This window comes from Rhododendron vialii, chromosome 7a (assembly GCF_030253575.1).
Source record: "Rhododendron vialii isolate Sample 1 chromosome 7a, ASM3025357v1".
In the NCBI taxonomy this organism is placed as follows: Eukaryota; Viridiplantae; Streptophyta; class Magnoliopsida; order Ericales; family Ericaceae; genus Rhododendron; species Rhododendron vialii.
In genome coordinates this window covers 16,196,211-16,220,321 of record NC_080563.1, presented here as the reverse complement: position 1 = coordinate 16,220,321, position 24,111 = coordinate 16,196,211, and the positions used below count along the sequence as shown (strand labels likewise).

Sequence of the window (24,111 nt, the reverse complement as noted above, 5' to 3'; positions counted from 1 at the left end):
AAAGTTCTTTAAAACTATCTAATCACATCTAATTCTTAAAATATCCAAAATTACATGCATTAGGTTGTCTTGTCTTGTGGAACTCCGGAATCATCTGGAACCAGAAGTAGGAGGAGGATTTGGGTTGTGGTTGGGGGGTGGGGTTGAAAGACATGAGGAACTAAAGATAATGTGGCTCTCCCAAGTAATTGATGCTGAAGTCAAACTATTGGGAGTGTAGCTAAAGGTCATTTTAGATTTCTTTATACAACGGTGTGATATTGATATGGATGCATGATTATTGTGACTTGTTGCAAATGCAGTGCATAACTTGTCTCTGTTACTACATTTGTTCTCATTGTTGTGGTAGATGATTTTTATCCAATAATTATTGATATTATGTCAGATATGATGCATAGCGACAAAAAGTGTTGGCTGTGATAATTGCTCTCTGAGTACAAAAGCTGTATTGTTGTCAAACATCGGGTAGTTTGGCTAAAGTTGTGTATGGTCCCCAAATTTATGAAGAAATGGGGTGAGTAAAAGTTGAAGACTATCCTAAATGTGTAAGAGCTGGAGCTCCAACCGACCAAACTGGACCTAACTTTACCTTTTATTGAATGTGATATTGGAGGAAGTCAGCTCATTTTGTTGCTTTATTCTTCCGTTTTTTGAAGCAGTTTTCTAACTTTGGTAAAGTAATTCAACGAAATTGTACTACGTAAGACGTGGTAGAAAAGACATACCCTAGGAAAATCTTGAACTAAGCCTAGTAAGAATCCAATTCAGGCCTCCAACCCTTATCTCGCCCACTCTCGGCAGGCGTCGCAGGATTGTGGGCAATTGTTGCATCATCACGATTCTCTTGTCAATGCTCACCGCCTTTACTCTCTTCCTTGTTGATTCTTTGCCCTATGAGATTGCATTCCACATGCAAAGCTTAGGAAATAAGATGAGTGTTGGCAATGACGATTTGTCCTCTGGGGCGGTTCTTACCCAAATCCTGATTGGACATAGTGGAGCACTTCGAGTCCTAATTGTGCATATCGGTCCTTTGCTTGTTCTTCAAGATTTTTGTGTTGGTTCGCCCTACAACTTCAGCATTGTGCCTTTTCTACCTCTAAAGGAACTAAATACAAGATGTTTCTAAAAATTGGAGGTGGTTCTTCTAGGATGAGTTGGAAGAATGAGAAAGAGGTTTCTCGGTTAAGTCCTACTGCAGGATGGAGAGAACTTTTTCCAGACTAGTGTCTTGTCTAAAATGGCATCTTTTGTTTGCACAGTGGCTTTGGACTCCGTTCTCACTTGTGAAATTTGATGGAGAGATGTTTTAGGCTTGCTAGTAAGTATGGCTTGTGCCACAGGGTTGACGAGACAATTAACCATTTTCTCTTGCATTCCATGGGAGCTTGAGCGTTGTGGAGCTTGCTTGTGGTGATTTTAGGTTGAGTGGCGATGCAAGGTCTCAGTTCTCAATCTCAATCAGTTGAAATCTTGGATGGATAGTGCATGAAGAGGAGAAAGGCATGGTTGATAGCAACTTTGTATCTTATGCGGTGTTTGTGAAGGGAAAGAAGGTGATGCACGTATGAAGGTTTACAATCGAAGATTCATAAGCTTAAGATGGCTTTATTGCATATATTCCACTTGCTGTAAATGATTTTTCCATGAATCCGATTTTGCCCTTGTTCGTTTCATAGCCGAGCTTAGTCTTCAAGTTGAGCTTTAATGATTCTCGTTGGAACAATATCTTTAATTTTCAATGTTTGTGTTCCACTGTGTTCCCAGTATGGGAAAAAAAGAAATCAATGAAATTGACACAAATCCTAAAAACAAATTAGAAAGGAACACAAGCATTTGGTTGAGTTATTTCTTCTTTACAAAAGAAGAAACAGAAATACTTTTCCTTCAACCCAACTTTCCTTGTATGGGCAAACTGCACATAATAATCCAAGGTTTTATCATCTTAAATTGGGAGTTTTAGGAGAGAAATATTGAAGATCTGGGGAATTAGTAGGCAACGATTTGGAAGCGTCGTCCTCTTGGAGGGCTAAATTTATTTAGTACATGGTAGTGATTTCAAGTGACAATAGGGAAAAAAAAAAAGGGGGACGAAAGAGGTCCAAGACAGCAATAGAACAGATTTAAAATCTTGTGTATCAGTCCCAGTGTCTAGGAATCTTTTTTCCCTTAACAAAATTACTATTTGTAAAATTAAACATATGGAATGACGTAATTGTTGGGTAATTTGAAGTAGGACGGTTTTAGGACACGACCTTGTTCGTTTGGGGTACTCAAACCCTTTGCGCACGGTCTCCAATAAATTTTCTCTATGTATCTTTTTCCACTTATTACTCTTAAAAACCTCATTCAAAACCCAAACCGAATAGGGCCTTAGGTATGCCGCCAACAATATGAATCGTGGTGGTTTTTAGGACTTAGGGCAAGTGTGCAAAGAAGAAGAAACAAAATAGTAAGAAGAATGAGAGAGAGAGAACGAGTGCTTCACCCTCTCAAGGGTTAGACAATTTTTGTAAGGGTTGCAGCCCCAAATACGATGACCACAACCTCGATATTTAAATTCAATAATCAACTCTATTCATAAAATGACTGATTACATCCGAATTTATAATCCATGGAAAAGACTTCTAATTCATGAAATTTAAATCAAGTGAACTTAATCAATGAATACATCGAATAGCATATGTGAATATAAATCCATATCCATATATTGGATAAAGTGCATACATTGAACTTACTAACAATTATATACCATGAACTAAAAATGTGTTTAATACATACATTGAACCTTCCGACATGTGTTTAATGTATCTAAATGTATCGATGCTATTGCTAGATTCATGATGACCATTGAATTACCAGTACTTGAAGGACTGATGATGTCCCTCATGAAGATCTCTGCAATTACTAAAATATTGTCGCCTACCAAACTACCACATTTTCTTGATTTCCTCATAATTATGTTTTTTTAACTAGAATTTTTCGAAGACATTGAAATTTGTAACATTTTTTTGTTGTAACTTGACGTTTTACGCTTGAAAACCAATATTTACAAAAGCATTTGAGAAGTTAAAACTCAAAAGTAGTATCCATTGAAAATTTCTTCCCTAGTGAAAAGGCATGTGGGCGTTGTGGGGTTTGGGCGGTGGGTGTAAATGCGTGGTCACCCTAGCTAGTTGTGACGTTACCATGGTTGGCTCCATCTCGTCAAGGAGCGGGAGATTTTCATAGGTTCCCTTAATACTAGTTGAGACATAGCATAATCCCAACCCCATTTATGGCATAGCGGGAAATGAGATGAAATGGACGAAAGAGATCCAAAAAGTGTATGAACATTGAGTTGTTTATGGTAGAATACCGAATTCTCCTAAAAGCTTAACCAACTAGAAAATTGGTTTAATGATCAACTAGAAAATTGGTTAATGATCATTATCTGTCTACCAAACTCCCTCCCCACGTGTGACCTGTCTTGCAGGTGGAATTCAAATATCCATTTGTAGGGAGAAATATATTGAAACGAGGTACAAATCTAAATGGAGCAACATGCTAACGAGGAATATGATTATTGATAGAATGATACCATTGTTAGAGCTTGTCCCACATTGGTTAAATATAACCTCCAAACCTAGTATATGAGCCTGGGCGGTCTCTCCACTCATTGCCAATTAGTTTTGAGGTGGATACTTTAACATGGTACCATAGCTAGGTTTTCAGTCTCTTTATTCCCCCTTTGTTTGTTGTTGATAGTTGATTATTGTCGTATGTGTTGAATCGTTTGTTTACTTAACTACGTGTGTTCAAGGGTCGTACGTGCTGAGGAGCGTTAGAGCTTGTCCCACATTGGTTAAATATAACCTCCAAACCTAGTATATGAGTTTGGGCGGCCTCTTTACTCATTGCTAATTGGTTTTGAGTTGGATGCTTTAACAACTGTTAGATCACTAGTTCTCCTAAAAGCTTAACTTGTTAAGAAGTAAACTTAACAAATATAGTTGAACTATCTAATAGTCAAGTCTTGGGTTTCGTATTTAATTTGGGTAGTGTTTGGCTAGTCGTAAATTTTGTTAAAGATCATGTACGTAACTTAAATGTTGGTTCTTTAGTTGTGAAATACAACGAAATAACATTTTAAGAAGCCTGTAACCGTTAAAATTAGCTTAGTAACTTGTCAAAATGCTTGAGAAGCTATAAAGAATAGAAAGGCGCTTGAGAGTTGCCAATAATTCAAGTATATTGTCTGTATACAATCTATGGTCTAATTAAAAAGGAGGGGAGTGAAAGAATTGGGGAAGTTAAAAGTTCAACCTTTTTATGTGAGAGAATTGGGTAGGGCAAGAGTGGCCTTGCCTTGCCCTACCCTACCCTACCCTAACCCTAACTGAAGGCATAACCCCAGTGAAATACATGTGGGAAATAGGAATTAGAAACTCGGAACCTCTACTTCTCTCTCATGATTGAAGTGGGAAGTTGGCCATGCTTCACTCAATGCTCTTACCTTATATAGGCAAGAGTGGTAACTACCTATAAACTTGTTGAATGACAAGCCATTGAACCCATATCCTTGGAAAAAAAATTGCATTAGTTTTTTCTTGGACAAAAGGGTAGAGGGTAGACAAGCACATGGCTGTCCTAGCTAGGCATGACATTGTTGCCCTAGTAGGCCCCTACGTGTATGGAGAGTAGGCTGGAGGCAGTGGTGCTTGTGGTCTTGTTGGAATCAGGGATCTCGATGGTCGGCTAGCGCCTTGTCGTTTTTGGGTGCTGCGGTATCATGGCGATCGGTTCTGGGGTTTTCGGGCAGCGACAAGGGTTGGCTTCGGTATAGTTTTCAGTCCTTTGTCTCTCTCTCTCTCTCTCTCTCTCTCCCTTTCTCATCCTTTTTTTATGACCCCATGCCCTTGGGCTTCTTCTTCTCTTCTTCTCTCCCTTCGTTTGCCCCTCTCTTGTCTATTTTTGTTCTAGTCACCTCGATCTATGGTCGGTTTTTTTTTCTTTCTCCTGGGTGTCCGATTTTGGCCCAACGGCAAGGAGGTTTTGGTGTTTAGGCGGCTCGGTCGGCATGGCTCCCGCCGTGGTTATTGTTGGGTGCCTCGGTCTTTGCCTAACGGTATGGGTGAGCATCTGCGGCAGTTTTGGTTGGTTTTGTGCATGGTGAAGTATCTCCGGTGGGTGGTTAGTGGCGGCTTGGTGGTACGGAGGTGGCTGATCGATTGGTTGTGGTGATGGCGGGTGGTAGTGGTTTGAGCGGCAGGGTTGAAGTTTTTCAAAAATTTAGGGTTTTGTTATGGGTTTTCTTGGGCTGGGCCTAGCCCAATTTGGTGGATTAGGTTTTTTGTGCTTATTGTAAGATCTGGGCTTCTTAGGCCTTGCTCTTTTTGGGTTTATCCCAACTGGATGTACTTTCCAACCTTTGGTCCTTCCCCCTTTCCCTTATTATAAAATGTTACATTTGCCGATAAAAAAAAAAAAACTTCAGCTTTGATACATTGATACAATAACAAATCAGCAATGTCCTGAAGGCTTAAATTGTTAGGAAATAAACCCAACATTATATATCGATCTACAAATAGCAGTGTGTTAAATTTCATATTTAATTGAACATCTTGCATGGCTGGGTAATATTTGGATAATCTTCGGATATCTTCTTTCCATGGTAAAAAGCATTCCTGTTGAAGTTCGTATGAGAAATGGCTTAATATTGGTTGTTATTTTCAGCGAGAGTCACATGTTTTGATGAGATGAGATATTTTGAAAGTTAGTCAATGTTGAGAGAGACACATACTCGGAGTATAATGCTAGTACGTAGTCTATGACTAAGGTTTCAAAAAACAACAGCAATCACCTTAGCAGTAGCGGTTGTTATCATGCGGTTTTGGAGGTTAATAGTCATAGCATAACTATAGTGATAATTGGAGACATGAATTTTGTTATTATTTTTCACAACATTATATATCTGCGTACTTAATTTTTTATATCTATATTTATGTTTTAAAATCATATTTGTTGGGGTTTAAAATGGCGATTGGCGACTTTTCTTCGTTTTCTTACCTGATCCAATATATTCTGTATCTTTTATTGTTCCCTTGTGAAAATAGTCCCTGCCTTTCAATATTAAATTATCTTTCCCGTCGACATAAGTGATTTTTTGTATTTCTGTCGGTAACGGCGGTAATGGCCTGTTACCACCTTTACGTAACAACCGATACTGTCATAACGCCGACACGCCTGCAAATATCGATCTTGCTGATATGTCGGCCCGTTTGGGTCTTGGCACCCACATATACTGTTATGTAACGGCTGATAGGGTTGTGTTTCACTCATATTTCAAACTGTGGTCTATGGGTTCACATTCAGTGAAAAGTGAGGACAATGAAAAAATTGGAAAAAAGAAGAAGCTTTCCTTTAATTGTCCTTTTCAATGTAATCCCATAATTAAGACAATACTTATGAACCCATGACCTCCTGTCCACCAACCAACATGGGAATTAGTCCCCCAACGACTTGACCACTTACTTCAGTCGGTCATTGCTACATATTTACTTGGATTCTTCTACTTTCATCAAATACCTGTGCCAGCAGGTTATGACAAGTTGAAAGGGTGAGAATATGAGATGTGTCCAACCCCTATTTAACTTTGGAACTTGTGTCCTCTATGTTTGTATCATGGTACTTAGTAATCTATTATTCTATTATACTTTGACATGCTTGAACATTTATACCTGTACCCTTACCCGTACGGAACTTAGCTATAATACAAGCAAGGCACTACTATGACGCTTGCATGTCCAACTTTTTCAGCATGCGGTTTGATGCATACATGTAAATTCGATCCAAGGTTAATGTAGTACAACATTTACCATGGTGGAACTTGAAAGTCCTAATGACACGTGTTTGATGCATACATGTAAATTCGATCCAAGGTTAATGTAGTACAACATTTACCATGGTGGAACTTGAAAGTCCTAATGACACGTGTATTTTCAGCATACGAAGTTGTGCACAAGTGGTAGTTCCGTTGTTATTGCTTTAGTTATGCAGATGTTTTTTTTTTTTGTGTGTGCGCGTGCGCAATTTGGTGTATAATTGTTTCAGCATTCAAAATGAATAGCGAAATGGTGTATATGTTGCCTGGAATGCATTTCTTATCGGTACGAGAAAGGGGAATGGGAATGTTTTACACCACATGCCTAAATTGTGGTACACTAGGGGTAGGCTTACTCTTCCACTCGCTAAACATCTAGTGAAAATGAGTATCATTTTGTAAACTATTCATTAAATTCATATCTATTGGAGCATAGTAATTGTTTTTTTTAATATTTTTTATATATATATTTTCTCTGACCAAAATTCCATTCTCTCTAGTTACCTTAATAAGTTGATTTTTTGGAACAGAAGCATACCATTATTCGGAATTTGCATACCAAACCGTAATTCAGTAGGGTGTTAGCGTTCCATGGCAACAAAAGAGTCCCTTTTCTTTTAAGAGGAAATGTGGGAGCCATGTGAGTAAATCTGTTTGAAAAATGGATAGAAAGGTGTAATGTTGTAGGCTAGCATTTCTAGGCAGTTGTCTTGCTAGAGCATCATCAATACCACTTTATTGTCATGCTCATTAATACGTGAAAGGAGATTAGATGCCTGTTAAGGCCTTGATATAAATATTGATGCATTTTGAGAGCATGTGACTTTTAAGTGAGGTAAACAATTTGTAACTTACTAATTGGAATTTGCAATAACTGGGATACTCCTTTTAAATGATCAGGGCATGTACTGTTTTTTCAATTGGGTCTAGTTTTTGTATGACTGCAGTTATGGGGAACCCCTGCCTATGATTTTTGGTACGCGATCAAAATGTTACCATTACTTGCTAGAACTCAGAATTGGCTATCTAGATTGTCTTTAGGCTAGGTTTCATTTACTACCGATCCTACTCGGGAATCTGCTTTTGGACCAATCTTTTAACAACTTATGATTCTGCAATTTAGGATTGTAGGATCGCACAATCAATGATCCCGATTGTAATTTTGATAACATTATGTATGCAGCTGTTGTGTTGGTGCATTGATTAGCTTTCTAGTCATATGTTTTACAGGGCACGGAAGAAGGGAATCCTTGAACCGTTAGTGATGTCTGTTCATGAAGGCTATGCATGCGAGATTTCGGTTATTTATCCTTGAAGTTGCTATATTCGACTAGTTTCTGATGCAGATTCTATGAGCTGCATCTTTAAATGGGTTACCCGAAACATTTAAATCTTTTTGTACCCTCTTAACTATATCTTCATCTCTAAGGCGATTTAACAAATATGAAAGGTTCTAACATGAAAGTGATTTTGTGATAAAGTTTTAAGCCATGTTCGTTTGCTAGTTTTGGGTATTTTAGTTTTGGTAGTGGGTAGAGAGAGAAATAGAGTAATGATTGGAGAGATGGGTAATGAGTACAGAGAGATAGAGAGAAAAATGAAAGTAATAATTGGAGAAATAGGGTAATGATTAGAAAACAAAACTAAAACAAAGTTAAGTTACAAAACGAACAAAGCCTTAATATCTCTAAACCACAAGATGAACACTGGTGGAAAATTAGTGTTGGGGTTTGTATGATTTAGTTCCGGCAAAACTGGAGAAAAAGGACAAGGAAAATCCTCCTCTCATTGCGGCTTACTATGTTAGATCGTATTACTATTTAAGCTTTCCTTAGTTTTGGATTGTAGATATTAGGAGGTTAGGTGTGTACTACGTTCAGAAGGTAATTTGAGACCTCATATCATGTTGTGATGTTGAAGCTACTTTGGTGGAAACTTTGGATCCAATGTGTAATTGAGCTATCCCAGTTCTTCTGTTTCAGATTAAGTTCATTGCATTCCAAAGAATGTTTATGGCACCATGGTTTTGAATGGGTTTTTTTCATACCTTGTTAGTTATAATAACCACTTAATTGTACGCTTTAGTGAGTAGTTCGTTCTTGTTCACTTTGATGTTGAATTTCACTTGTGGTTCCATTTCTGTGCATACATGCATTGCACGCGCTCAAAACAACAGTTGACAGTAGTATACCATGTGCTTAAATTTGCATACACGCGCACACACACACACTCATAGATTGATAGAATGTAAGTACGTGTATGTGTATATATATTGTCTTTCTTGGTTCTTTCTCTTACTTTACTTTTCGTTCCTATCTTTTGGGCAGTTCCAATGGACTTCTTGCTAGATTTGATATTTTCTTGAATTGGTGGATGATGATTTGTTTATTTATTGAGTGGGGATTGTGTCCTCTAGTGTTCAGCATCTACTGTCAGCCGTCTCCGTAGGCTTCAAACTCTTGATGGGCCTTGTTTGTCATTTTTCTCTCACATGGTTGTTTTCTTTTGTTTTGTATATGATAACCGGAGTGATTTATAAAACAGTGTCACTTTTGTCGAAGAATAGTTTAATGGAATGTACTATTTTGCAGGTTTTACCAATTGTCACCAATGGCGCTATTTTTCTGAGGCACCGGCAATACTAAGTCTTCTAGAATTGTTATCTTTGAACTTTTGGCCTCAAATCTGTGGAAAGGTATTGATCTTGGGGTTAGAAATGGAAACAAAGTACGCAAAGGTGTTGGATAGTGGCCGTCGAGTGGTGGTTGACTTGAAGAGAAAGCGGTCAACCAGATGTGAAACAATTTTGACTGGTGCAGCCAGCACTGTGTTATCTCATCGGGCTGCCTTGAACTCTTCCATTCGTAAGCTTAGCAAGCGGAGGAAATTCGATGGATCCAACAGTAAGTGCGGTCCTCGTGTTGTTCAATCAAAAAAATCTTTGCTCAAGTACTATTCAAATTTCAGGACTAGTGGGGTCCCTAAACGTTTGATGTTTTATCAAAATGGTGAATGGACTGATTTTCCTCAAGACTTTGTTGTTTTGATTAAGAGAGATCTCCAAGTGAAGAAGGCAGCCATTGAGGTGGACATCGATGGTCATCCCTTTCTCATGGATTTGTTGCATATGATGAAGCTGGACTTGAGGACAGGTTTACAACAACCTATTGCTTGGATAGATGAAGCAGGTAAATGCTTCTTTCCAGAAATCTTTTCTGATGACGACAAACTCTATGACTGCTGTCACCGTGACTTTGAGAAAGATAAGGAACATCTTTTATCAGAGCCTCGTGGGTACCAAGATATTAGGCTTCAACTCGAAATTGAGTTGAATGGATCGGATTGCTGCAAGTTAAAGGAATATAGCGGAGAGTCAAATGTGCTTGTTAAGAAAATTCATGTTGATGGGAAACCTACTAGTGACCATTTTGATGTTGAAGTGGGTGATAATTGTGTCGAAGCATTTGATACAAAACATAATGCACTTATTTTGGGAAACCAACATAAAGCTGGTTTTGATGCTATGCAAGGAGAAATGGACTCTGATGCTGTGAGGAACATATTTTTGGTTGGTATTGGTTCATTTGCTAGTGCAGATATTGTCGACCTATATCATTGCTCAAGTACTTTTTTGCAAGCTCGATTGGAGTTGTTCCAGAAGCAGGTTGAGATCACTGACAAGTATCGCGGAGATGCAAATGTTCGATATGCTTGGCTCCCTTCTACAAAAGCAGCAGTGGCTAGCATCATTATGTATGGGCTAGGACATTGTGGAACATCTGCCAGTCAATCCACCCATGGTTTTGGTGTTCATCTTTCACCTGCAAACTGCTCTATAACCAGGTCTGATTGTATTAGTTTAATCAATAATTTATTTACTTTATGACTTGAGATTAATATTTGGAAACTATTGACATATATGCGGAGATAGTGGAGTGACTCCCTTCGACGAGGAGGTTATTTTGGATGGTAGAACTACAACCCGACCTATCACAGGCTAAAGTCTGTTTAATTTTGACAGGATTTATTAACCTATCTGGGCCTGACGAGCCCAGCTACAATTGTTTAGTTGGTGCATCTTTGTTATGGTAGTTGGCCAATACCTGGTAGTTGCAGTAGATTTGTTTACAAGACTCAGTTCGCACTTTGTGAACAGCTGTCCTCCTTTGATCTGCCCTTGGTTTGTTGTTGGTTTGATTTTGTAACTTCTGTCCCAGTGTATGAGCCATGGCTGAGGCTTTACCCATTGGTTTGTGGTGAAATTGTGAGTTTTCTTGGTTAAAGTGTTTGTTTGGTGTTCTAATAGAGCTGGAAATGACCAACCTATTGGTTTTGTTTGAGCTTGTGAGATCCTTATTGTGATGCCAGTGGTTGCTACTAACTAGTGACTCTATGTTCAATTTGTAGAACTTCTGGCCACTTATGTTTGGAAGTTAAAGCATATAGCCATTTCTTTGTTTTTTTTTATTTGGTAGTTATTTTTCTCTTCTTTCTGTGATTGTTGGTTACAATTCAACCCTCTGAATGATCCAGCTCATGTACCTTGAAATATGGTCAGGTATGGATTTAACTTTTTCCCTATTTGCTTTGTTCTTTCATTTTTTTGACAGTGCACGTTACTGCGATGTGGATGAAAATGGTGTGCGATACATGCTGTTCTGTCGCGTAGTAATGGGAAACACGGAGCTTGTGCCAGCAGGATCTAAACAGTCCCATCCCAGCAACGAGAACTTTGACAGTGGAGTTGATGATCTTCAAAATCCAAGGAATTACATTATATGGGATATGTATAAGAATACCCATATTTACCCAGAATATGTGGTTAGTTTCAAGGTCTCTTCGGATGGTGAAGGTGATTTTACTCTTCAAGTTTTTCTCGTCTGATGGCAATTTATATTTTCCTTAACAACAATTGTATAGGATGTCATACGTTTTAACGACGTGCTATCATAAAATTGATTCATATTGTGATCAACAAATTTGGATAGTCTTGGACAAGTCAGTTGATCTCTGCTGTTCAATGTCATTATCATGATAACAACCTGAGAGTGCAGAACGTATTTGGATTGAAAACTGTGCTTGATTTGTCCGTGCTTACTGTAATACGTGGGGTAGTGGACTTCCTTGCCGCCCATGTCCTTGTAGATGATGTATCCTTTTTTTCTGGCTTTTTATGCATTGACTTTGATTTTCTCCGAACTTTTTAGCACCAACAATAGTAGTTCTATCTTTCTACAGGGTTTTTGGTTGGAAATCCAAGCAGGCTCGAGAGCTCAAGGGTCAATTTAGACTTGAATTCATCTCCAATTCATCAGAGCAAGCTTGATGTTTCAAGGGGCCAATTAGACTTGAATTCAACTTCAGCTCAATTAGTAAGTACAGTACTGAAAGTTGTTCGTTGCTCTTGCCTCTAATTTTGATTTTACCTGTTGTTTTCTGGTAAGTTGTCTAGAATTTTAGCCTGGAATGTGGGGGGAAAATTTATGGAGTACTACTAATGGACCTTGATTTCTCAGCTATTGTGTGATCACCTGGACAACTACTTTAATTGGATGATTAGTGTGATAGATACTCCAGTTCTGCAGTATTCAATATCCGGGATGTACAGTGGATAGCAGTACCCAACTAGGACTGGTCATTGTGATCTACTATTGTGTTGGTTTGGTAGAACATTGTTTGTGATCAGTTCATGAAGTTGATAAGATGTTCCATTGACATTCTAGTGGACATTAAGCACTTGGATATAGTTTTGGTCCCTAACTTGGATGAGCTACATTCCTCCTGCCTAATTTTTCTAATAGTGATAAGCAGTTCATTTCAACTCTGTAATCCATTTGAAAAGGAACAGCTTTGTGGTCTCTTCAACAGAGATGAGTTTGCTAATAATTGTTGAGGATCTCCCGCTTCCATTCCGCTACTTCGTTCCATCCCCATTCACTTATTCTTGATAAAGAACCTCAAAGAATTCATCCACTGGCACAAAGTCACTATCTTAAATTGCTCAAATACATTGAGGCTTCCACACTGCAACTGAACTAAATCAAACAAGCCTAAAGTCTCAATTCTTTGTCTCCATCTAGTTCTGTTGAGAGCATTGTGATCTGATATCCAAGAAACTGATGTCTTGGCGGTTGTTCCACGCTGCTACTGACAGAAAGTAAAATCCTTGTCTTTGATGAAGTAAAAGCATTTCATTCGCAGTGATTTTTGTAGAAAATCTGTGCACTCCTCAAGCAGTAGAATACCAGTGCTTTATGTCACCTATTGAGACCTTGTGATTCTTTTACTTGAACATGGTGCTTTGTAGCCCCGCTGGACACCTGAGTTATCAAAAAAGGTGATTTGTAGGATTTTGTGTGCGTGCAAGAATTACTAATGATTTAAGCTTCTTATTGCTAACTTTGGTTTTATTTTGTCTATGACTCTTTGCGACAATTTAGTGCATCAAAATGCTGCAGAGTTCTTTACTGATTTTTTGCCTAACCAAAAATACGCTTTATAGTTTCTGTTACGTTGATCAGTAGTTAAGAAAAGACCCTTTGCTGTTTGTTGATTTTCCTCTGCGATTTCTCCATGAAGTGGATTAATTGTGCCTGGGACTACCCAGTTGAGATCTGGTCTTGTTCTCTTAAGCAGTGCAGTCTGAATCTGTCCCTGCTAAGCCGGCCCTGACTTTCAGTTGTTTGTTAATGATTATGAGTATGGTGGTTTTACGTTTGCTGTCATATCTGCTGAAAGTCACTTCTTGTCCTATAAAAGCAATATGTTTATTCCTAGGGAGTTGATTGCGTGCAGGTTTCAGCTGCTAACCTGGGTTCTAGAAATACAAGGACTCCCAAGTCCCCTTGGCTGCCTTTCCGAATGTTGTTTTCAGCCATCTCAAATAAAGTTCCTCCTAATCATATGGAACTAGTTGAAGCTAAGTATAAGTTGTTCGTGGTATGTCCTTTGACATTGTGTTTTAAGTTCTTTAATCTTGTGAATGGATCTTTCATGCTTTTTTGGTCTCTGTTGCTTTTGTTTTTTCCTACTGCCATAATCCAGAGCAAGAAGATAAGTCGGAACGATTTTGTTAAACAATTGAGAATGATAGTTGGAGATACTTTGCTGAGGTCTACATTAACAAATCTTCAGTCTGAGGTAGGGTCATCGTTGCTTGTTAATAACCTTTTTGTATGTGTTTTTCTCCTCATGGAGATGGACTGCACGATGATGAAATGCAGCTGCTGCTTTCATCCCAACTATGTAAATATCCTGTGATGTAGTGTAGTATAAGAATCATATTGGTTCTGTATTTAATATCGGATTTGGTTTCAATCTATGTTGGTCTGACAGCCTTGGTCCTTTGGCCAAGTGATGAACATTTTCTTGAACAGTTAAGTTATCCAAAACCAATTGTCCATTTAGAATAGTTGCCTTTTTTTTGTTTGGTGCATAGTTTTGGTCTAAAAAGCAGTTCTCCTTTAATAACATTCAAGATGGCCTTCATGAACTTCTGAGTTTGAAACCATTCATTCTTTTCTCTCTTTTGGCTGGGTTTTGAATTGAAGTTTGAACATTCTATGAAGTGAGAGGTCTACTTGAAGTGGAAATAATATAGATACAATGAAGTAAAAGAACCAGAAGAAAACCAAAAAAGTGAAAACGAAGAGAAGGAAACTGAAAGAACTTTCCTTTTTCAGTATCTGGTTGTTTGCAAGGAAGATAATGACATGCAAAATTTTAGTGGTCATGTAACACATTTGAAGGAAGTGAGCCTCCAAAACCTTTTTCAGGGGCAAGACTTTGACCTTGTTTATTTCCCACTTTGCTTAGAAGGCATCAACAGAGCCTTATTCGTAAATATCTCAGCATAAGCTTTATGACGCCAAGGACCTCTCTTGCTGTCACCTTTGGTTTGGTGAAACACATGGAGAATTTCAAGTTATTTTCAAAAGGAAACATAGAAATCCAACTATGTTGGAGTTGTTAGCACTTACATGATTATGCATGAAGATAGTGCACATCATGGATGTTGCACATCAAACAATCCCTTTTTGAGGAGTCGGAGGTTGTGTTACTTTGTGGATTGAGGGGTTGGTTCTAATCATGTCATGTAGAAGCCAAGGGATGTGCCTCAAAGAAACCTTTAAAGTATTGATGGGCACTGTCCAGATGAGTTGGAGATGGGATCGAGTTTTAAATGAGAACGATGGAATTACAGTATAGTTGTTGATTGGGTTTTACTGGCGAAATCATTAGTATTCTTGTGGTATTTCTCATGTTCTTGCTTCTCTTATTTTGTCGGACACAAAGTGTGCATTCTAATGTAGCTGTTCATACTAGTATCTTTTTGCATACAGACACGATTGTGTGTATATTTTCTCATTGAAAATTTATTTTCCATTGACCTCCTATCTTTTACTTTGCAACTGCTAATGCAAAATATTATGTAATAATGAATGCCCCACTATCATGTAGTTGTTCCAGCAAATTTGGTCATATAGATGGTAGGATTTGGTTATAAATTGATTCCGTTGCCTGATGAGACTTCTTTCCCTCTATTTCGCCAAGAATCTGTAGATGGATTACAGCCAGCAACGGCTTACTGACCACCCTTGTATAGTGCTCTTAATATGTTTTTTTTTTCCTTGACAAGTACTACCCTTAAATTTTTGTGGCTTGGTGACCTTTAGAAGAATTCTGTATGTCAAAATGTTTCAATGAGAAACTCGCTCTCCATTCGTCAATCTATGGATTGTGATCGGCTGACCTTGTCAGTAATAACTTACTGCGGTGGTGTTCCTTTTTCTTTTCAAGTAAGTAGTGCATTTATGTTTTCCTTCTTGACTGTTGTCACAGAAATTCTGTTTCATAGATGGTGTTGCCAGCGATTAATACTAGTTAACTCTGTTTATTCAAGTCATATTGACTGCTTAACACGTGGTCATATCCTTCTTGTTTATATGCAACTGATTAGTTTTCGTGCATGATTCTTATTAGGCAAATAACAAATTTCCATTTGGAGATGGCACCAAGCAGGGTGCTGGAAGGGTTGAGTTTGAGGTTAATCAGGTAATGGGGATATAGTATAAAAGAATATCAGTGTTCATGTTGATTCGCTCACATTCCAACCCAATCATCAACGGAGGAGTTTGAATTAAATATATCATTTGAAACTATCAATTTGACCTGAAGCTGAGGCAAATATGAAATTTTGGATTTGATAAGATGGATTGGCTTGTGAATATGGGAACAAAAAAAGTTACTTGGCTTGCTGGGACCAAATAAAGTTATTAGTAATTCAATTTCTATTCCTAGAGTTTGCTTATGTCAAAATGCAAGTGGATCCCTTTTTGAACTTTGATCTGAGTAAATAAAATTAAGTTGTTGGATCTATAGAGGGCTTGAACATTCTGATACAGCACTAGATTGTTCATAAGGTTGCACAATTTGTATTTGTTCCTGCATGTGTCAGCTTTTACATTCGCAATATGTAATTCATGGTTACTTTGCATCCATGATCTAAATAGGTAAATAACAAGCTTCTATTTGGATATGGCGTCAAGCAGGGTGATGAAAAGGTTAATTTGGAGGTTGACCAGGTAAAGGCTGATTATACGATGTCATATGTAGTAACACCAATGTATATGTGTATATGTTGATGTTTTCATTCCAATCCAATAATTAATGAAGTAATTTGAATTGGATAAGATACTGTGAATTTGACATGAATCTGAGGCAAATAGGAGAAGTTTGGATTTGTTGAAATGGATCGGTTTGTCAAGGTGGGAACTGGTAAACTTAATCTTCCCTCACACGCAGAATGCTCACTTAGCGGCACCTGCCGTGTGCAGGCTAGAGACACACACCCTACCCATCTCTGGTACCTAGCTCTGATACCATGTTATATGGTTTTGGGTAGAACTCAACCCCCAAAGCTAGCCATTGAAGTGAGGGTGCCCTCACACTAATATACGTCATATTACTTTGTACCCCAAGCGATGTGGGACTTTGCCTTTGTAAAATGCAGTGGGACAATAGACATGGATTCCTTTTTGAAATTCAGCGGATAATATTTAACCAATTTAGCTTGGTTGTATCTTGTTGGAACTTGTGACAGCCCTTACGATGTCTTTAAGATAAGTACAGCCCTTATGTTTGTTACCCGGTTTCATCTATTTCTTCTCCTTTCTCTGGGTATGGTGTGTGGGGTGGGGTGGGGGTTTTACTCCATAAAACTGGTGCTGATGGCTTGAAGTCAAACATTTTAAACCAAACCACAATTGAGCCTTAAGTCTCAGTTAATTGGATCGGCTACATGAATCAGTTTTCTCCATTGAGGACATCGTTTTGTGTGATAAAAAAAAATCCTATGTACTTTTGGAACATTTTAAACAAGCCCCAAATTTTGCAAGGCTCCAAGAGTTGTCTTTGTTCATGCATGTGTTTGTTTGTAGGCATTAGGCGGTATCGTTTTGTGTGATATTAAAAAATCCTTTATACTTTTGGAACATTTTAAACCAGCCCTAAATTTCGTCAGGCTCCGAGGGTTGTCTTTGTTCATGCATGTGTTTGCTCCAGCCGGCTGCAGTTTATTGGCCAGCCTTGTGTAGGGATCTTGGTTTGAAAATTAAAAGTTTTAAATCTTAATGGCTTCATGGCCAGCTGATTAACCCTCCATTTCATTCCCCCTCCTTAATTTTGGTGACCTTGAAGAATTTTATATGGAATGTGTTTGAATGGGAAACTTGCTCTCAATTCCTTGTTGGATTGTGTTTGACTGACCTAGTCAGAACTCAGTTAATGCAGTAATGTTGTTTATTCTTTTTAAGTAAGTAGTGTGGTAGTGCTCTCTTCTACTGTTATTACAGGCGTTATGCTTCATAAATAGTATTGTCAAAGAATAATACTATTCGTGCACTGTTTATTCAAGCCATGTTGACTGCTTATATTGTAGGCCATATCCTTAGAGTTTAAATGCAACTGATACTTACTTTTTGTGCACGATTCTTATTAGCTAAAGAACACATTTCCATTTGGAAAAGGCACAAAGCGGGGTGCTGGAAGGGTCGAGTATGGGGTTAATCAGGTAAATGTGGATATAGTAGGAAATAATAGAGTTTTCATGTTGATGGCCACAGTTCAATCCAATTATCAATGTGGGAGTTTGAATGTAATAAATCATTGAAAACTATCAATTTGACCTGAATCTGGGGCAAATATTGATATGATGGATTGGCTTGTGAACAAATGAAATTATTTGTCTGGGGTGCTTTGTAGAGGCAGGACCATATTAGATTATTAGGAATTTTATTACCGTTCATACTTCATACAGCATTTCAGTATGTCAAAGTCTAAGTGGAAACCTGTTTGAACTTAAATAAATCAAATAGAAAAATGTTGGATTTGGTTATTTTTCTATCTTGGGCCTCTACACAGTCGTCATGTTTTCTCATTCATTTCAATCGATTTCTTCTCTCTCTCTCTCTCTCTCTCTCTCTCTCTCTCTCTCTCTCTCTCTCTCTATAAATGTATATACAAACACACACACACACACACACACACACATACATATATTTATAGATATCTAAACATACATGCATGTATGAACTGGGTATAGAGGGCTTTAACATTCTGAACCAGCAGTATATTGTTTGTAAGGTTGGGTTATTGGTATTTGTTCATGCATGTGACCGCTTTTATGCACATTAGGTAGCATCCTTTCTGTTTAAATGCAATTGATAGTTACTTTGCGTGAATGATTCGTATTAGGAAAATAACAAAGTTCTATTTGGATATGGTGTCAAGCAGGGAGTTGGAAAGGTTAAGTTGGAGTTTGACCAGGTAAAGGCTGACATCATATTTAGTATTTACTCAGACCCCGATCATGTTAATGTTTATATTCCAATCCAATTGTTATTTGAGTAATCAGAATTTGACGAGATATTGGAAACTCTAAACTTGACTTGAATCTAAGGCGAATAGGAATAAATTTTTTATAAAATAGGGAACATGTCGATTAATTAAATCAAGTTTATACGAGTCAATTCAAGTTTATTCCTTGTTTATAAGGGGATATATAAAATTTACTTGTGATCAAAACTTGCAAGACAAACTGACATTCATCTAGTATTTCAGTAGGATTTAATCGACATGTTCCCTATTTGCACTTTGATCTGATTACAATCAAATCTGAATTGCGTAGATTTGGGTGGGTTTTTATTTGTTTATTAATATCTTGGTTGGACTAATAGACTGTCTTTATGTGTTTTCATCTTTTAAATCTGGTTCCTCTCCCTCTCTCTCTGCATGCCAGGGGTGTATAACATGGCTGGTGCAGATGGCTCGATATACTTAACATTTTAAACCAGCAATAGATTGGTTGTAAAGTTCAACGATTTTTCTTTTTTCATGAATGTGGAAAAATACCACCTGTAGTAGCATCTACAATGATTGTTTTTCTCATCTTTAGCTAATTTTTCCCATTTAGAAACGGTATGATTGGTTGAGTATATTTGATTTGGGAACCACCTATGTGATCAAAGTTATGTCAGGGATTGAGAAATCTTTCGGTCCATTAATTGCGGCTCAATCTGGCCCTTTTTGCAGGAAACAACATAATCTATGCGAATTGAGGTGCTCCTGAAGCTATGAAATTCAGGTAGCTTCTAAGTGATCACATCTCAATTTCCCGTTGGCCTATTTGAGGACAAGGTGGTTTGGTGATTTTGGTGGTGGGAATGCGTCGAAATGAAGATGTGAATATTTAGTGGGACCTGGTTGAATAGCTTTAGATATGAAATATATCATCAGAACTGTTTAAGTTTTCCTTGTTTTTTGAATAAAGTTAGGTCCTCGTTTTTGAACTGATACATGGTAATTCCTGGTAGTCAGGATTTGCAACTGATACAGCCGTATTGGGTTGAAACTTTGGTCATTTTGGATATTAATCGGATTATTCCTTGGTTTTGTTTCGTAATTTACATCATTGACATAAGCAGTTTCTTCATAAAATTCTTTGGCCTCTCTGCACACCGAGGTTTGTGCTTTAGCCAAGGGAAATCTAGGTACGTACATAAAGGTTTTGTGGAGCTTTCCAATTTCGTGGGAGTATTCTCAGCGCCGGATGCGCTCTGAGCTGCCAGTTGGTTAGTTCAGGATCTCAGTTTGGTATAGCTTTCATGTTCTTTGTTTCTGTTTTTTGCTGGTTTTGAAAACAGAACCAATGCAAGTTCAAGAAGTTTATTATTCTCTCTTTTATGCTGAAACTGTATTCAAAAGTTCATTATGTCTTTCGGTGTTTTCTTAAGTGTGGTTTGCTTTTCTGTAAATTATCTTTGAAACATGTTTCAGAAACAGTTTGTCAAAGAAGTCTGAGTTCCAATGTCAAAGAAGTCTTGAGTTCCAACTTATGGAATATGTTTCTGATGTCCCCAATGTTTCTTTTCAAGATTGCATAGCTTTAAAATATTTTTGAGAATATTAAATCAAGTAAAATTGATTTAATTAACGTGTCTGAAAATCGGGGCGTTACAAGGTGGCTCTGTAGAGACCCGTATTTGTTTTATCAATGTTAATGTTTTATAAGTGCATGATTATTGAGAAATAAATGTGGAATAATAGTATTTATGTGATTTGGGGCTAAAGTGATAGAATTGATTGTGGAAGGGTGCAAGTGTAGTTGGCATTTATGTGAGTATATATAGGAGGCTGAGAGAATAGAGAATCATTTTTCTCCTCTCCTCTCTCTCTCTCTCCCACCCAAAATCCCACCCAAATAACTCAAAACCCTCACAAACTAACCTTCAATCCTCGTTCTACGTGTGATAGAATTGTTGGTGTGTTCCGGTTGAATCAAGGTTTTTGGAAAGTTAGGGCTCGTATCTTTCGTGGGTCTTGTTCTTTGACATCGAGGTAGGGATTTTACCTCTCAAAATATGTAAAACAAGTGTTTTTTTGCCTTGAATTCGTGCCTATAGTTGTTGTTGTTGAACCCATGAAATTCTTATAAATCGATGCTCGTAACGTCACCGTATCGATACAGGCTTTTTGCTATATCGATACCATCTCAATAACTTTAGAACTTCTGATTTGAATGTTGTACCGATACAACCTTTTTTGTTGTATCGATACCAGGACCTTATGGACAATTTTGCTGCATTTGTTCCACACTTCATCGTTTTGACCTTCGATCACTTCTAACTTGTTCTAAGTACCTCCAAATCACCCCATGACATGATTAATCGTATTCGTTGAGTTTTGGGAGTATCTTTGCATCTCTCGCCCTGGTTTGGTGGAAATTTTACGTTGCTTATCTCTTGAACTACGTTGAATTGAAATGACACAATACGAGAATATGTGACTCTTGAACACCTTTTGACACAATGTGAACATTCTGGACCCATCAACGGGTGGGTGCCTGATAGGGGGTATCGGGATCCCTTAATTGGCCCAATAGGAGTAAAAACTCATATTGGTTACATTCAAGACCTACCGATGGGTATGGTCATGGGGTATCAGGATCTTTTAATTGGCCCGACAGAAGCTTCGGTTCATGACACTTACGACGAAAGGACTTTGGACACGTAAAGGATGAAAATGGTTCTAGTTTGAGTTGCGCGATGATCGTTAAGTGGCTATATGAGCTTATTGAACTAAGATTGTTGATTATCCTGTGGTATTTGTTCATGTTCCTATCTTGAGATCATTCTAGCTGTGGGCACGCGCCTCGGAAATTTTGTTTGTAAAATTGGGGTGCGGCCCTTTTGTCGGAAAGTGCGGCGAAACGCCTCGATTCAGAGTCGCCACTCGGGTTTTAGCGGTGAAAACACCCAAGGAACCGAACTCGAAAACGTTTGCCACGTTTGTTTGATTTTTGAAAAGGCGTAGATTGATCCTTCGTCACCTTCGATATCTGAGGTTCGGGAGCCAGGTTACGAGAGGGGAAGGGTTTTATGGCACCCCTCTCGCCCAATCCGAAGATCGGTCTCTACTCAGGCATTTTGTTTTATCAAACATTTGCATTTTTCTCTCATTTGATCATTTTTTAGCTAGTTAGGGCGGGGGAACAGTTAATAGGGGTTAAAGCTGTAACAAGTTGCATTTATGTGACAAAATGTTTATGGATGATTCGCTTGTAATAATAAACATAGATTGAGAATAAGCACTGAGTAACCCGATTGATTTGAAGTACGCTGCCCTGAAGGAACATGAGCAGGGTCCGCACCAGCATGCACTGATCGAGCCAGTGCACGCAGATACGACCTGCGCACGCCACAACCAAACTGGCGTACTCCACTTTCCAGGTTCCACAGTCTTTGTTTGCAACCCTCTGGGCTCTGGAAAGGGACCAGCGCACACCCAGGGCAAACCACGCAGTTAAATAGAACAGAATATACATGGTTACAGATAGATGATATGGCTTGAAGCCATAAGAATAGACAGGGAACCCCCTAAACAGAGTGGGGACATAGAAGAGGCCAAGATTAAGCTAAGATGCAAGGGCCAACCAATGGATCCTGGGACAAACTGCCGTACGCCAGGTTGATCAAGATCCAGTGCTTGGCTTTGCATCATCTGGGCTCTGGAACATGACCAGAAGGATCCCAGGGGCCTTTTAAAGCGGAGGAAAGCGAATATTGAATGCTATAGCTAAACAGTTCTAAGATACAGAAAGCTGTAAAACTGGTTATTTAGCATGCTAAGGTGATTGACAGAAACGTAAGTAAGCAGAAATGATGATCCATGATCCCCACGCCAGTAGTGCTCGTACTGCCATGACTGGCGTACAGCATATGTGTACTGGCGTGCGCCATGTCTCATCTCATACGATTGTCGTATTTTACCAGTCTAAGGCCAGGACTAGTATTGTTTACTAGCCTGGACCTTACTGGTTCCCTTCAAGAGCCGAAAACAGAAAAGAATGTAAAGGTGGTATACCTTTTTGTATTGAGGTTTGAAAGAGGTATTGAGCTTAAGGCTTGAAGATGGAGGCTTAGAAGGTGACTGTATATCAATAGGGTGTATGGAAGTGGGTTGCTTTCCTTTCTCTTTCAATGGAAGAAAAGAGATAGAGAGCAAGAAGAGAGGAGAAGAAGGCCTTTTTCTTCTTAATGTGTCTAACCCCTTGCAAATGAATGCAAGGGGGGTATTTATAGGGGAGAGAGAGACTGAGATCAGGCTGGACTAAGGCCTTGTTTGGCTGATTGGAACAAGAATGGAGCCTCCCATGCATTAAATGCATGGGACTTGCCTTGATGGGGGGTGTAGAAGAGAGAGGGAGCGCTTCTGCCGAGAGTAATCATCAGGGATACTGTGGCCGACGTCAGGGTGGCACAAAAGTCTCGTCCATGTGGCTGAATAAAGTTGATTTGACTGGGATTGACTGGCGTGCGCCACATATGGACAGGCGTGCGCCAGTTACAACTGAGTCAACGGTCCATGACCGACACGTGGCAGTTAACTGGCGTACGTCATCAAGGTACTGGCGTAAGCCAGTTGGGTTTTGCTGGGGCTGTTTGGCTCTGGTTTGATGGGTTTGAAAATGGGTTTGAAAGCGGTTCGGGACGCTCAAAGCTCAAACACACCATCGTCCTCAGACTGTTCTCGACTATAATCATCATTGGGGAAATAAGAGATCGAAAAATAACGTTATCTGGACAGTCCAGAATGGGGTGTCTACAGAAGTCCCCCTTTGACGGCACTTGAGGTACCATTGACTGGAGACAAGTAACGTCAAAGGTTGTCTAGACACCCTATTCGAGGCTATCCATAATGCAAGAATGTTGAAAAACCAGTTTGATTCGGATTCGGACGGATAGATTGTCGTTGATTTGAAATTGGACGAGTGGATCGTCGTTGATTTGAAGTTGGATGAGTGGATCGTCGTTGATTTGAAATTGGACGAGTGGATCGTCGTTGATTTGAAATTGGACGGGTGGATCGTCGTTGATTTGAATTTGGACGGGTGGATCGTCGTTGATTTGAATTTGGACGGGTGGATCGCCGTTGATTTGAATTTGGACCAGTGGATCGCCGTTGATTTGAAATTGGACCAGTGGATCGTCGTTGATTTGAAATTGGACGAGTGGATCGTCGTTGATTTGAAATTGGACGGATAGATCGTCGTTGAATTTGAAATTGGACGAGTGGATCGTCGTTGATTTGAATTTGGACGGGCCTCTGCTTGGGGATGGGTCCAAAACTTTCCAGAACGAGTCGGGCTTTCATTTGAGGATGAATTCCGACGCTGGGCATGAATTTGGGCC

At 38.8% G+C, this 24,111-nt stretch overlaps 1 protein-coding gene and 1 long non-coding RNA gene across 2 annotated transcripts; one reads left to right on the top strand and one right to left on the bottom strand.

The window, feature by feature from the left end:
- The first annotated feature begins 3,476 nt into the window (after positions 1 to 3,476).
- On the top strand, positions 3,477 to 19,823 carry LOC131333776 (inactive poly [ADP-ribose] polymerase RCD1-like). Its single transcript, XM_058368506.1, has 11 exons — positions 3,477 to 3,521; positions 9,454 to 10,705; positions 11,473 to 11,714; positions 12,101 to 12,234; positions 13,640 to 13,801; positions 13,907 to 14,002; positions 15,845 to 15,916; positions 16,375 to 16,446; positions 17,862 to 17,933; positions 18,617 to 18,688; positions 19,506 to 19,823. The coding sequence occupies exons 2-11, from the start codon at positions 9,579 to 9,581 to the stop codon at positions 19,518 to 19,520; spliced, it is 2,064 nt and encodes a 687-aa protein (XP_058224489.1). The 5' UTR covers positions 3,477 to 3,521; positions 9,454 to 9,578; the 3' UTR covers positions 19,521 to 19,823.
- LOC131333778 (uncharacterized) lies at positions 18,094 to 18,610 on the bottom strand. Its single transcript, XR_009201908.1, has 2 exons — positions 18,392 to 18,610; positions 18,094 to 18,345 (listed from the first exon to the last, which is right to left on the bottom strand). It is a non-coding gene; the product is annotated as an uncharacterized LOC131333778 (long non-coding RNA).
- Positions 19,824 to 24,111: the final 4,288 nt, after the last annotated feature.

What these genes read in the sequence shown, in the direction of transcription:
- LOC131333776 (XM_058368506.1), top strand. Translation starts at nt 9,579, where the DNA reads ATGGAAACAAAGTACGCAAAGGTGTTGGATAGTGGCCGTCGAGTGGTG. An exon ending in GCAAACTGCTCTATAACCAG is followed by an intron (nt 10,706 to 11,472) that starts GTCTGATTGTAT and finishes TTTTTTTGACAG; the next exon opens with TGCACGTTACTGCGATGTGG. An exon ending in CTAAGTATAAGTTGTTCGTG is followed by an intron (nt 13,802 to 13,906) that starts GTATGTCCTTTG and finishes GCCATAATCCAG; the next exon opens with AGCAAGAAGATAAGTCGGAA.